Source organism: Fukomys damarensis, unplaced genomic scaffold, assembly GCF_012274545.1.
Source record: "Fukomys damarensis isolate Sample0158 unplaced genomic scaffold, DMR_v1.0_HiC HiC_scaffold_1, whole genome shotgun sequence".
In the NCBI taxonomy this organism is placed as follows: Eukaryota; Metazoa; Chordata; class Mammalia; order Rodentia; family Bathyergidae; genus Fukomys; species Fukomys damarensis.
The window spans coordinates 44,167,653-44,182,939 of record NW_022900913.1 but is presented as its reverse complement, the minus strand read 5'-3'; the positions used below and the strand labels follow the sequence as shown (position 1 = coordinate 44,182,939).

At 37.0% G+C, this 15,287-nt stretch overlaps 1 protein-coding gene across 3 annotated transcripts in view; it reads left to right on the top strand.

Moving 5' to 3' along the window:
* Pde4d (phosphodiesterase 4D) overlaps positions 1–15,287 on the top strand; it is a 1,223,725-nt gene that overhangs the window by 1,029,205 nt on the left and 179,233 nt on the right. For all 3 annotated transcript variants that reach the window (XM_010626919.3, XM_010626922.2, XM_010626921.3), the window contains 2 exons: positions 1,886–1,959; positions 7,330–7,379. In XM_010626919.3, coding sequence (XP_010625221.1) covers positions 1,886–1,959; positions 7,330–7,379 — 124 coding nt within the window. The remainder of the gene's footprint in view (positions 1–1,885; positions 1,960–7,329; positions 7,380–15,287) is intronic.

Here is a 15,287-nt window from a genome sequence, read left to right as displayed (position 1 = left end):
AGTCAGGTGTCTGGGGACAGTAGCTGAATGCCAGAGGGATGGGAGAGAGATTTTCTTTTTCACTTTTCATTTCAAAATATTTCATGCATGTAACAGAATGTAGATGGTGACTGTGTGGGCAAAAATAATACTTCAGTGAAAAATTTAAGAAGTAGAACAGATTTCAGTGCTGCATAAATGTCTTTCTCCAGTTCATTAATCTGCCTCTTCTCAGAAGTAATCATTTTTTATTTTGTCTTTTTTGCTTAATAGCCTCTTCTCTGTATAAATTCTGCAGAATGCTAGGACATGGATTATTTAAATATAAGTACATAAAATTGCATTTTAAAACAAAATAATTCAGTATCTTTAGTATTATAGTAGAGGAAAATGACTCTGGAAAATATTTCTTTCATAAAACTTTCCTTTCAAGAATAAACTTTATTTCAAATGAGCATAGAACATGAATTACTGTAATACTGTTTATGTTTACCACTATCGAATGTAGTGAACTTCAAAACCATGTAAAAAAAAACCCAAGCAAAATCCTCAGAATTCTGAGGTTAAAATTTTTGCATAGATAAGGGATAAATTCACTGGTGCTATAATCTTACTTAGAATGTTTTGTTTAGTGTGTTTGGTGTTCACTTCTTAAATCATAAATTAAGCCTATATGGGCCATTTATCCAATTTGTTTCTGCATCACGCAAGATTTCATGCCTCTTAGACGATGCCATGGTCTGAAGTCAGCCGTTCTCTATTCAAATACTCTACTCCGTCATAGGCAGCGTGACCTTTCAGAGCTCTGATTTATTTCTGTGTGATAATGAGCCTGGTTTTTCCAGTGACTGAGCTAATCTTGGTTGGCTCTTTCAGAAGCATCATCAGCTTACTCAGGGAAAGGCTACAGGTCACTGTTACAAAGAAGAAACAGCTCCCTCTGACTTGTTTGGAGTAATATCAATTTTCAAAAACAGACATTTTTGTCTTAGAAAAAAAAAATGTTGAGTGACTTTAGTCTAGATCTGTATTAGGTCCAAAAACTTTAGAAACAGTTCTGGAACCCTTGGAACAATTAGAAATTTGGGAGCCAGCTTGTTTTACTGATAGACATTAAGTAAATTCCTCATGTGCATGCCAGATCATTAATCAAATGAATGTTACCATAATGGGCCTGTAGTCATTCGGTGCTTCCTGCTTACCCGGCACTGTTCTTGGCCCCTGGCCTGCCATTTCATATAATTCTCGCAACAGTCCTATGAGGTAGATATCACTCTAGGTTTACATGAGAGGAAACTGAGGTACAGAGAGGTTCTGTAATCTTCCTAATTTTATACATTTAATGTATAACAGAGCCAGGCAGTTTGGCTTGTTATGTAGTACCTTATTAGGACATTTGATTTTTGTGCTTCAGATAAACTTAGAATGTTGGTTGGGACCAAGATCACCTATATGTGAGTTTCCACTCAATGTGAGTTCCATTTTGGGGAAATTTGGCTATTCTAGGAGGAAGGGAGGGGCAGTAGGTTCTTATAACTTTGTTCTCAGTCTCACTTTCATTCTCTGTGTACTTTGCAGATCGAATATGAACTTTTAAAAGTAGGGTGCTAATAGAGGTGGTGGAGGCTACATGTCCTGCCTTGTCACACGTGTGAGTGTATTGTATCAATGGTATTCACTTATTCAACAAATTTGTACTGAGCCACACAAAGTTCACAGAGCAGTAGTATTTTATGTAGGAAATAGTACCCTGACAACTTTTTTATAATCTGCAATTCAGATAACCTTGGCAAAATCAAAGAAAATCCATGAACTGGCTCGAGCTAGTTTTCTCTTTAAAAATCATTTTAATTGCATTTAAAATGGTACCAATTCAAGAAGTCTAAAGAATTCATTTTTGTTATAGGTCTTGGCTAGCCTGCGAACTGTACGAAATAACTTTGCTGCATTGACTAATTTGCAAGATCGAGCACCAAACAAGTAAGTTGCACTTTTTTTTATTTTGTTTTGTTTTGTTTTCCTTCTTGTTAAACTTTTACATGCTCTTTTCTTCTCTATTTAGATTCAACTCAAAGCAATACATTAGGCTTCTCTGAATCATTGCCATGTTGTCCAACCATTTACACTAAATTATGAGAGGCCCTATTAATTTTCTATAAATACTTTGAGATGACAGTTGCAATATCAGAAATGAAACATTATGACAAATAAATATGGTGATTCCATCTGCCAGAAATCAGTTGGCATGGTCAGTTCTCTGCCCAGTTACATATTTGTGCTCAGAGTAACTTTACAAGTTTGGTTTACCTCATAAATTAACCACAGACAAATAATCTTGTCCAGAATAAAGTCAGCTCAAAGTCACCTTGGTAATTCTAAAGCAGCAGTTAATTGGAGAAACACCAGAGCAAGGATTGTTAATTGTTTGCTTTTCCTGCCTCTCAGATCAGCAGCATTCATGGAACAGTTAATAAAACTGATTGCTAGGTTAGCTGTGAGCTGGGCTAGGGACTTAGCTCAATGGTTCCGCTGCCTGCCTCTCAAGCACAAGGTCCTGAGTTCAATCCCTGGTACCAGAAAAGCAAAAACTGAGATAGAGATTATAATCTGAAAGTCCTGATAAAAGAAAAAATATTTTTTAAAGATGGTTTGCAAGATTAAATGAAAAACGAGTAAGCTATTGTTTAAATTTCCCTTATTTAAAAGACACTGATGATAAAATATTAAAATACTAAATGTCAAAGAATTTTCCAGAAGATAAAGCTATTTAACAATTGAGGACAGTGAATAGAAATTTAACTGGGATTATTGCATATTTAAGTGTATAAAATTTTGCAGTATTCCTACTTCTTAAAGAATATGAAAAATCTGAATCTTCTATTCCATAATAATATAATTTACCTCCCAGATTCATCATTCATAATTAAAGAAGGTGGTGGCCTTTATCCAAGTACTTCTTGTAATAGAACATGGCTTTCAAAAATTAGTATAAATGCCACTATTCAAATGATTAGAATGGAACTCAGAACCTCCATCTATCTGTTGTGTTTTCCAGAAAATACTTTTTTTTTAGTTCTGTCCCCTCAGTCTACACAGTTTTCATCTTTTCCTCTCCTCATGTATTGGGCTAACTGCAGTTTATCTTTATGTTGCAACTTAAATTTAATTGCACTGGGGACGTGGGGACATTGTCCCTGGCTCTACCTGACATAGACACACACCCACAAGTCCAAACTAGCTAATATGACTCCCTATCTCCATTTGATGGCATCCTGTATGAACTGCCTCTCTGCTGTCTCTCTCCTATTGGTTTGTTTGCCTGATCTATCCAGTGCCAATTCCCAGTGAGCCGGAGTAGTAGTTGGTTCACATCTGTATTCCCAGTGCCTATCATAATACAGAGTAACCATGCTGCAAATGCTTGTTGGCTGGAAGTATAAAGTGGTAACTCAGCGTGTGAAACCTGAGGGAGTGCTTTGAGGAATCTATTCTTTGTCAATTATGTTTTCTGTGCCATGTGGATAGTTGTACACTATCATGCCGACCTCAACTGTCACGTGGGGCTTTTGTCATTCCATAGCTTAGAAGTGTATCACCTCACCTCAGAAAAGGCTCGGATCTGCAAGAAAAAAGGAATTGTTGGTTGTTGCTCTCAAACATTTTAGTCTCAAATTTCTTGTAAAATATCAAGGTCTTATCTTTGAAAACAAACCAGAAACTAAATCTCTTTAAACTTCTTTCAGATATGGTCACCTGGTATAAGCATCTAAACCTACAGCAAGGCGATAGTTAATCAGACAGGTGTGAAAGAATCACACTTTTCTGAGGTGCATTCTATGCAAGGCAGAAGTTTTCAATTGCTATATAGCAACAAACAGTTTAAAATGGAAAAAACAAAACAGGAATTCACAGCTAAGAGCCTTGACCATCTGTACAGTGGGTAGGGTGACTGACATCTAACCAAATAGTATTATCTGCCAAAATCTAAGTGGAGGCTGATATAGTTTTTCTTGTGATCATTGAAGATCTGTCCATATCTTCTTTATTGATTCAAACCAAATTAGTTGGTGGAGAGTTAGAATGGTAGGATCCCTTCTCTACAAAGCCAAGCAGTGTAATATTCAGTGACAGCAAGGAGAACATAACTCTGGCACATTGCTTGATGACTCTGAAGGAATCAATCTGACTGCTAGGAACTTACAAAAACACCTCCAGGGTCACCACTGGAGTTTGAGAAAGATGTGTGGTGTCTTGGACCTTTTTATTTGCTAGGAAAGGAGTCAAAGTTCAAAACCCAGGTGATGCATTAGTCAATTTTGCTGTTACTGGAACAAAATATCTGAGACCCATAAGTTAAAGGAGGAGAGTTTTTTGGGTTTTTTTTTTGCTCGTGGTTTTAGAGATTTCAATCCATCACTGGAAAGTAGGAATATCATGGTGGAAGATGTGGTGAAGCAAATCTATTTACTTCATGGTCAAAAACGGGAGAGGGGAAGAGCACCAGTGAGAGATACACTTATACCTTCCAAAGGAACAGCCCTAGTGATCCAACAAGGTCCTGAGTGTCAATAGCTATGAACATTAGTGTGTAGATCCACTAAAAGGCACAGCATCCCCAAGATCCAGTCACCTCTCCTGGAGTCCCTTAATCCAGTCAGGTTGGTGCCTGACTGACAGGTGAATATTCCGATAGACATTTCAAATTAACACTCTGCGGGTGCCTATCACCTGGCTCTCTTTTGCTCCTGAGATTCTTTTATTCCAGAAGGGAACTGTGGCTCATCCTTCATAAATGATGGATCAATGTGACTGTGGATTAATATTTTCTGCTTGCTGTTACTTGTTGGGGTGTCAAGTTCCTGAGTAGGATTGTAGGATTGATAGAAAGAGAACATAATTAGAAGAGTCAAAAATTGAGCTTTTCAAAACTAGAAAAGCATAGAAATACACTCATTTGATATTTTTCAAGATGAAAGTAAATGTTTTTTTCTAAATTTTAAGAACTAAAACACAGCAATCTATATGTAAATTATTTGAATAAGTTCTAGGCACGACCATACCACCTTGAACATAGTTGACCTCATCTGAATAGTAAACCCTCAGCAAGAATATGAACTCCTGCTGGAATTAGAGGTTCCATTTGACCCAGCCATCCCTCTGCTGGGTATCTTTCCAAAAGAATTAAAAGATTCATATCACAGTGCTATATGTGCACCTATGTTTATACCGGCACAGTTTGTAATAGCTAAAGCTTGGAAACAGCCCTTTTGCCCATCAGTTGGAGACCGGATAAAGAAAATGTGGTTTTTTTATGAAATGGAATACTACTCAGTCATAAAGAATGAGAAATTAGAGTCATTCATAGGAAAATGGATACATATTGAGGATATACTCCTAAGTGAAATAAATAAGTCACACATGTATAAATACCAAATAGTTTCTCTGGTATGAAAAACTATAATGGTACATAAGATCCTAATGATATAATTGACCACGTGAAATAGGAAGAAAGGGGCTAAAGGTGCAAGGAAAGTGGGAAGGGTAGGGGAAAGGTAATAAGGGAAAAAAATGAGAAAATGAAAAAATGGAAATAAAGTATTTGTAAATAGGGAAGGGAGGAGGGGGTGAAAGGAGGGCATGGATAAGGGGAAAAATGAGAACCAAGACCTGTCATGTAAAGGTACAAGATCCCAATGATGAATGTAACTGTACTGTATACCTAAAATGTACCAATAAACTCAATGAGAAAAAAAAAAGAATATTAACTTCTAATATATAGACCAGAGCTATTTCTGGGCAACATTTTATGGCACTGAAATTTTTGTTTTGTGAAGCATTTATCAAATTCAAATTTTTTTAAAAACTAAGTTAATTTAGAACCAAGTCCAGGTACACTATCAACCAAACACAAAATTTCAACCCAGAAGTTACCCCATATATCTTACAACGATTCATGGTCAGAGGTGTAGTGGAGCCAGTGAGGATTTGCACAGTGCCAGATGTTAGCCCCCCAGGACCTCCAGAGCTACTGGGATACTCATTGTCCTAGCAAAGCAGGTTGAAAGAGCCAGCCACCATCCACACATACATGTGGCCGTCCATTCAATGTTCCTAAATATCCCAGTGACAAAACAGCAGCGCTGAATGCATCACCAAGATTATATCACTTCAATTCACATCTCAGCTCTCTTACTTTGAGCACATTTCACTTCCCAAAGCTTTATTTTTCCCTCAAAAAGAGTCTACCTTCCTTGAGGTTGCTGTAAGGATGAAGTAAGGTAATTTTTTAGACCATGTGTTTAGTACCACATCTGACACATGCTAAGCGCTCATCAAGTATTAGCCACTAGAAGAAGCACACATGCAAACTTCATAGATTTTTGCAGACATCCTTCGATATATCTATTCTTAGTGTTTTGAAAGATTGCTATCATTGGAAAGCTGCCAGATTTAAGTAATATCTCTGTGAAGTTACATTTCAGAAAACTTTAATGGAATTTCCATAAATGATATTTTTTTCAACATAATATACTAATTTAATATGGATGCATTGTGCAGCACTCATAGGAAATACAGGTTAATCATGTACCATCATTTTTTACTTTGAGGTTTTTATAATCATCTTCCAGAACTCAGCAAAGATCTGAAAAAAGCAGAGAATACCAGATAGAATCTCTTTAAGTACCTTTGGTTAATAATACAGTATTTCTAAAATCTCTATAGTATCTATTTAGATAAGTTAACATACCTCTCTGATATACACGTCAGAGCTACGTCTCACTATAACAATATAGGAAAAAGTTTAAATGCCTCCTCTGTAAGATAAGCTTTGATCTTGGCATATGTGTTTTGAGATATGAATTGCCTTTAGAATGCTTGCATTTTGAATCCACATTTGGCTATAAGGAATTATTTGCTTTGATAATATACAGACAATTTGTGCCAAAAATAAAAGTCGCTTAGCACTGCATTAGGAAAACCAATTATGAATTGACTGCTTTTTCAAATTCAAATATTCTGCATTTATTTTGGAAGTCCTGGCCTAATAGAATAAATCAACCAATAAGAATTTACTCTTCTGTTATGTCTCTGTGACATTTACATCAGTTTAATCTACCCTGAGGTCCAACACCATGAGATTTTGACTGGGTTGTTTGCTTTTCCCCCCTGACATGATCTGAAACTGTGGTAAAAAGTCACCGAGGGACTCGGCTGGCTAGTCTGAAATACATTTTAATGTGCATGTCCTAAGTTAAAAACAATCCTTTTAACTAATATCTTTTTAAAAGTATATCTGAAATGTCTCAAAGATTACTCAGATCCTAAGCATCATGTATTTCTCTTTGACAGAAGATCACCCATGTGTAACCAACCATCCATCAACAAAGCTACCATAACAGGTAAGAGGGATCTGGGCATTTATTCTTTTCATGTCTAAGGACATTATCTTCTAAGAATCAACATAATACTACCATTAGCTTATACTACAATACTAAAATGTTAAAGAAATGATTTTTTTCTCTACATTATCCTTACTATCATTGATGTCACAGCTTACCCATTTAAGCTGTTCCTTAGAAAATCTTTACTAATTTTCTGTATTTTTAACCGTTTCACTTTGTGTTTGGACTCAGTTTAGCTTCGATCTTGGCATTTGTGTTTTGAGATATGCGTTGCCTTTAGAATGTTTGCCATTTTGAATCCACATTTGGCTACCAGCCTGGTCTTAATATAATTCTTAGTTTTATGTAAGTAAAAGCACAGATAAAGAACTAAGTTTTTGTTCAACCCATTGTTACGCCAGTTGGGTTTCAGAAGGGACATCATTACTATACCCCAGTAGTCTTTGTCGGGATTAAGAGAGCTGAGAAATTCAATTTGTGAGGTTTTGTAATTCAGATACCTCCAATAAGATCCAAAGAAAAAGATACGTGGATGTTTGACAGGAAAAAGTGGAAGGAAGGATGAGTGGAGTCAAGTATATCCATATAAAATAATGCAAATTCGTGTTAGTCTGTTTTCCGTAAGAGACTTGACCCCAGTTGCACCAAAAGCAGAATAAATGATCTCATTTTGCTGACTCTGAAACTGAATTAAATTTAATAACTTCTTGAAACTGCAATTGATTCATTAAAATAATGGCCTAAAAAAGAAAACCTATGACTTCTAATAGTCTTATCAGAAGAAAATTAACATGCCTTCCAAAGCAGACCAATACTTCCTTTGGTTCTAACGTCCCTTTTGGACCCCAACCCATAATATGATGAGGAGCTCTTATCAAGTTTTCAGTAAGTAAACTGTGCCTGAAATGTTACTTTGTCATGTCCAGTCAAATGTTCCCATATGTGGTCATCATACATGACTTGATTCTGGAACAATTTTTAATTTTGTCTTCCAAGAGCCTATCAACTGGAATTTGTATTTCAATGGCTATTTAATTATAGTTTCTCTTTTCCATGTTTCCATTTCAAGTTCTTTTCGGTGATAATTTATCCATTGTCTTTTCATAGTGTACATACAGTTTACCAGTTTTGGTATTGATGTTGATCAAAAGAGTGGCAACAAAAAGTCCTATATACCAAAATAAATTATTTGAGTAACAAATTTCTTCTTTAGAAACTAGATTTCAATATAAATGAGCCTAAACTAAGATGGAGGTTGGAACTGAATCCCTTACTTCTGTATATTTTCCTGAGCCTGCTGGGGAGTGGGTAGGCCCACTTTGGGGGCCATATGCCTGGGTTTTCTAGTAAAAGAAGGGCTGCTCCAGACTTTCAGGGTACCCAAAAGGTACCACTCCTCCCTCCCTCCCATTTGTACAATAGGACAGACTTTGTGGTTTGAGAAGAATACAGTGCTAGCTTGGTCTTTGGCAGCTTTTTTTAAGCTCTAAAGGTCATATAAGAATCTTCACGGGAGAGACAGCATCCTTCTAGAAGAACATCTGTATGTAGCAGTGGAAATTGTGTCCGATAGAGATGGTTGGGTTCTGCCCAGCTCAGATTCACAGGAAAAGCTACTCTCAGAGGGTACAAACTTGGTCATACCTACTTGGGAGAGGACCCATGGAAGTTCCTAGATATTTTTTTACAAAATATTGAACCACTGGGGCAATGCCCGGAGAGGGGTCTAAGAGCCACTGGAACCAGGCAATTGAGGTTAGCATTGTACCCACTCAACCCTGAGCTGAGACCTATAGTGGAGGTACAGGGTTCATTATATGCCTACAGCTTCCCTTACCTGGGAAGGGAAACAAATTACACTAACTGTCATTAACTCCTTAGAGCAGATGTGCTTATAAAAAAAGAAAAGCCCAACAAGAAATTGCCTAAATTCTCCTAACATTGAAAACCAAGGTAAGAACTTGGGATGGGGTGCCTGGGAATGAGGGACATAACCAGGGAAAGCTCCCTTTCTCTGAGTTCATTCTTTAAAAAAGGGGATCCTTAAAACCTAAATAGTAAAAATGCTATGAATATTGGTGGTTGAGATTTTGACAGTAGTAAGACTTGAGACACCTGGAGAAGATGGCACTTGGACATTCCTCCATGCTCATCACCCCTGCTGCTGGAACCGAGCAATGCCTCCACAACATACCTGGGAAGGGCACAGAGGGGTTACAAAGAGTCTGTGAGGCACCCTTCAGGTGAATGAGGCCTTCTTAGAAATTTGGTTCAAGATTTACAGCAATGGTACAGCCTAATATTGATGGTTGTGGCTGAGCTAGAAGGCCGTATCCGTGGCATGCATAATGCCAGGCACCCAAAATGGTTTCACAGAGCCTCACTGACATGGTACACCAAAAATTGTGCAGTGGGGATACCAGGTCTGAACTCGACTCCAAGACTGCGTGGCCCTGGGCAGGTTACATACCCTTTGTTTACCTCAGTTTTCCCAGTACCTCAACCAGTGTTTTCTAGGTTGAATGAGTTGGCCAGTGTGTGCTTTTTTTGCATAGTGTGTTTGAGTCTTTTCCACTTTATCTTACTGTTTTGTTTCTAGGGCCCACTCTATATATGTGTGGAACTAGTGGTGTCAGTTCAGACTGCTGTACAAAGTACTATAGACTGGTCTTCATGAATGTGCAAACCACATAGATTTTATTTCTTATAGTGCCTCAGGCTGAAAGTCTGAGATCAAGGTATCAAAATGATTGGCTTCTAGCGAGGCCACTTTTCCAAGATGGAAAGAGAACAAAGGGTTAGATTCAGTAATAAGGTCACTGATCCCATTTACAAGGCCTGTGCCCTTGTGATCTAGCTCTCTTCCAAAGACCTCACCTTCTATTATCACCACTTTGGGGGTTATGATTTCAGTAGGAATTTTAGGTGCACACATATTCAGTCCTTAACAAGGTGTAGTAGAAATAACAGGCTGAAAAGGTGAAGGGAGAGTAGGAAGGAGGAAAGGAGAATGAAAGAAAGACAAACTTTCAGGATTGTCAAAGTAAAATATGTGCATCCCCAACATGGTTTAAATGGACACATTTGCTTTGCTCCTGTCAAAACGGGCCCTTCTCTTGTCCCAGCTGTGTGTCCATTTGCTTTCTTGCTATCAGAGATGCTGGTACCCTTGTGTTTTAAGGAAAGATTACTCTTCGAGTCTTTTTACACAGTAACTCTCTATAACTCTTCCATAACCCAACACTTTAATCTTAGAAAGATGTGTAAATACTGAATAGTTTCTCTGGTATGAATAAACTATAATAGTACCTAAGATCCTAATGATATAATGGACAATGTGAAATAGGAAGAAAAGGGCTAAAGGTGTAGGGAAAGTGGGAAGGGTGGGGGAAAGCTAATAAGGGAAAAGAAAAAATATGAGAAAATGAAAAAATGGAAATGAAGTGTTTGTAAATGGGGAGGGGAGGAGGGGTGAAGGGAGGGCAGGGACAAGGGGACAAAATGAGAACCAAGACCTGTCATGTAAAGGTACAAGATCCCAATAATGAATGTTACTGTACTGTATCCCTAAATGTACCAATAAACTCAATGAGAAAGAAAAGAAAAATAGAATTAAGAACTTTGGGTGTCTATGTGTGAATGTCGTGCTCTCTAAGGACTTCCCCCATTGAACTTAGAATATAAATTTACCCCCTTTGAGGTTCAGTAAGCATTAAAGTCGGGAAACTCTGATTTCATACCATCAAAGTTAAAACATTGGAGTTAGTTGACTGCCAGTTTTTATCTCTATTTGCCAGAGGTAAATATATAAATCTTGAATAATATATCAATTATTTAAGGATAAATCTTCTAAAAGAGAATTGTTACTAAGTAGCTCTTTTGTTCTTCAGTGTGATACAACAGAAGCCTGGTTGGTGTGCAGCATTTGGAACCGGAGTACGAACCTTGTGTCACTCGTGTGTTCTCTTTACATTTAAAGGATGGAGAAATAAGTACAATACCTGGCTCTCAGGGTTGCACATGAGTTCAGGAGCTAAGATACATAAGGAAGAGTACTCAGTGGGCTCACTGAGTGTTGCTTCTGAGGACCTCACCTCGTGCCTGATATTTTTCGTTCCAAACGCTAATTTAAAAACTGGAAAGAGTAGAGGTAGTAAAGGACAATGATAGCATAGCAATGTTTCTAGTACATTTCATTTATGACTTTGCTTTCACACAGTAACTGAAGGACATTTTTAGTCATCTGCTTGCTAGAAAGCTCACCTTCGGTTTCTGTGTGGCAGCACTGTAGAGAGTGCAAAAACAGGAGAGGGCAGCAGAGAGTCAGAGATGCCCGAGCCAGGCCTAAAGGGACAGAGATGCTGTGTTTCTGGAGGAGAGCCATGTCGTGGATGGTGGTCTATCCTTTCATTTGTAGATGGTATTCAGAAAAGTGTTCTGTGGCTACCTTTTAAAACTTTATTGTATCTTCTCAATCTCACTTTCAGTATGTTTCTGAATTTCTATATTTTCATCCTTTTAATTGTAATCATCTTCAACGTGAGGGTTTTTGAAAGGTGAAAAAACAGACTTTATGACAAAAAAAACTACTTAAATTTCTTTGTTTGAAAGATGGAAAAGCAGACTTTAGGACAGAAAATATTATTTAGTCTCACAGCCAAGAATAAGCACATCCTTTTCTCATGTCCAGGGCTTCTATCCAATAAATCCATCAGAAGAAGGTGGCTTTCAGACTCATAGAAGTACATGTGTTAGAAAACGTAAAAGAAGTATTAAAGAATATTAATTTCTGAGTCAAGGATGCAGCATTGGATTATTTCGCAGGCATTTGAGCATTAGAAAATATCTTGTTCTAGCTTCTCTCTAGATATATTTTTACAGTTAGAGGTATTTTAATTACATCCACTATTTTTCTACCCTAGATGCTAAAATATAGCCAGCATAAGGCAAAGAACTTTGGATTTTGGAGAAAACAAGGTCTCCTCTCCAAAGAAATTGGTTCAGTTGCGCTCTCTACCTACAGAGGGAGCTGCGTGATGCCATGACGTGCAGAAATCAACACAAAGACATTTAACTGGAATGACTGTTTTGTTGTTATTTGAGCTAAGGATATAATGCTTTTACGTCTCTGTGTATCTCTCTTATGAAAAGAAGTATATGTAAAATAGAGAAATAATTACATATATAATATATGTATAATAATATATATGATAATAGTAGAGATTAAGAGTTACATAAAAAATGGGTGCATGCTCGTCATCCCTGCTCCTCAGAGGCTGAAGCAGGATTATTGCTTTGGGTTTAAGACCAGCCTCAGCTACAGAGTTTAGTTTGAAGACAGCTAGAGCTACATAGAGAAACCTTGTCTCAAAGCAAAAAACAAAAAAGAAGAAGGGGAAGAAGAAGAGGGGTCCATGTGGGAGACATACAGAAATCCTAAGGACGCACTGAGCTAGAATGTGTGTTAAGTCGGTGTGTAAGGCAGACGGAGCCATTGTCGCCCTTCTCATAAGCCAATGGGAGGCACTAGCTGCATCCTGTAGTCCTTTTTATTTTTCCTTCAACAAGAGTAAAAGCGGCTGTAGTAAAACTTTAACACTTGCAGGGAATGAGTGTTTGGTAAGCTTAATTTAGGCTGTGCTTGAAAAATGCTAACGGGACATTATATTTAATAGTTTTAATTTAAAAAAATAAAGGATATATATGTACATGTTATACACTAAGTTCTCTGGGGATTTTGCTTGGTTTACTTTTTACTTACTACATCTAATGACTGAATTTGTAAGCTAAAGGAGTTTAATTTTACAAAGCCAAAAACTCCCATGAGAAAGATTTGCTTAAATGCATGGAGCATGACTCTTTATTAGTTAAACATCTGATCTACTAGAGCAAGAAAAGCTACTGCTGCCTTAAATATATAACTTATTTCATAATTTGTTTTGCCTCCTTATGTTTTTCTTTAGAAAAGTAGAGTTATATATCTATTAGTATATTAAAAAGAGCATGATTGACGTGGTGACTTTATAACCAGGAATTGATTTAAGTTATACTTGGTTTTACACATAGTGAAACCAAGTGATAAACCCAAATCGTGGAAATTATTTAATTGCATTTCTATTGCATTAATATCTGATATGCCTACTTTGTTATGTTGAGTTAAAAGAATTCAGTGAGGGATGCCAAATATTCATTTAATCAACACAACAATAAGTTTGAGTCTAGCCATTTAGGTTGGAAATCCAGCTTTCCTCTAACCAAGTAAATTTTGATCGATATACTTAAATTTGCTAAGCTTTGTTTTCTAATCCAGTAAATCCTAATTCACTGCCCAGAGTAATAGTTGGTACCCAGAACGTATTTATGAAATGTTATTTATCATTATTATGATTTTATTATTATTGATACTACCCATGTAGTCGACAGATATTTTCTGCTTTCTACCTGTGGTACACAACAAGGTAGATATTGAAGAAAAGATGACTCCTAGCTTCAAGGAATTGAATTTGGCGAGAAAAAAATTGCAAATAATTAAGTAGTGGCTAAATTTCTTCAAATATATGTATTTGAAAGAAGGGCAAACGTTCTACGTAGGAAAAGCTGTTTGGTGAGCTTTGATGAATACGTTGTTCTCCATATGGTTAGAGAAGGTTACGCCAGTGAAAAACCAGCAATAGTTAGATATGGCAGCATGATCAGGGCATTGGAACCAATAAAGGACAGAGAGAGTTACAAGTGAATGTGGACTCTAAAAGGATCTTAAGGAATTCTCATTGCAGACTTATGTAAATAACAGTAGACTTCATTTTATAGACAATGGAAAATCATCAATCTTATTTGTTTATTTGTTTGGTTCATTGATTTTCATGGTGCTGAGGATTGAACCCAGGGCCTCAGACATGCTAAGCAACTGCTCTACCACTCACCCACACCCCCAGTCTCATCAATCATTTTTAATGAGGAAAGCAAATAAACATTTTAGAATGATAACAAATGGAAGCCTTGTGCATGACAGAGAGTGTGACTATCACCTGGGGTGGCATGACTGGAGAAGAGGGAATAGATTCACAACTCTTCTGAGAATTGAGCAAAATTGGTGATTGAATAGTGTGAGGAAAAAAAATGAAATCATGTTGTGAATGTGTATAAAAGAGTAAAAACAACCCAAATACAAAATAACATTGGCATTCTATTTAAGTATAAGAAAAAATCACAAAAAGTTTTAATAATCTATTTATAAGAAAATTTTAATGTTGAAAAATGTTTCTACTTTAAAGAACACATTGCATACATTGGATTCAATTCAAGACATTGTTAGATGTTGACCAGTGACTGGCAAAGCAAGCAGTATCCTTTCATAAAAGATCTAGTGGCAGCATATAAGAATTTCTCAGGTCTCAGTGACAGCCCCTCCTGTCTAGAAAAGGCACAGGTGAGCCACTGCCTGATGATATTGAGGATTAAGGTTCCACAATTAAGTGTAAACTTCATTTTTGAATACTAATATCTTCTGGATAGAGTAGCATTCTACTGATCATTGAGCCAGTGTTATTACTGTTCTGTTGTTTTCCAATGGATCAGAAAAGCTATCATTTTATTAGAGACTCTAAGTATCCTCCTAAATCCATACCCACCAGTATCCCTTCCTCACTGCCTTCAATTGAAAAGGGCAAAACTTCCCAAACTTTCCTGACCAAAGAAATCTGCAGCGGGTATTTGAATACAAAGTCAGATTCTCATATACTCCAGAAGAAAATCCTTGGTATAGGCTCAGAATCTTTACTATTAATGAGTGATCCTAGGTGGGCCAAATTTGGGAGAATAATAGGACACTGAAGTAAGAGAGAATGCTGCCCATGTGCAGTGTGGTGGTTGAGTGGCTGATAATCTGTCGGGAAATTACTATCT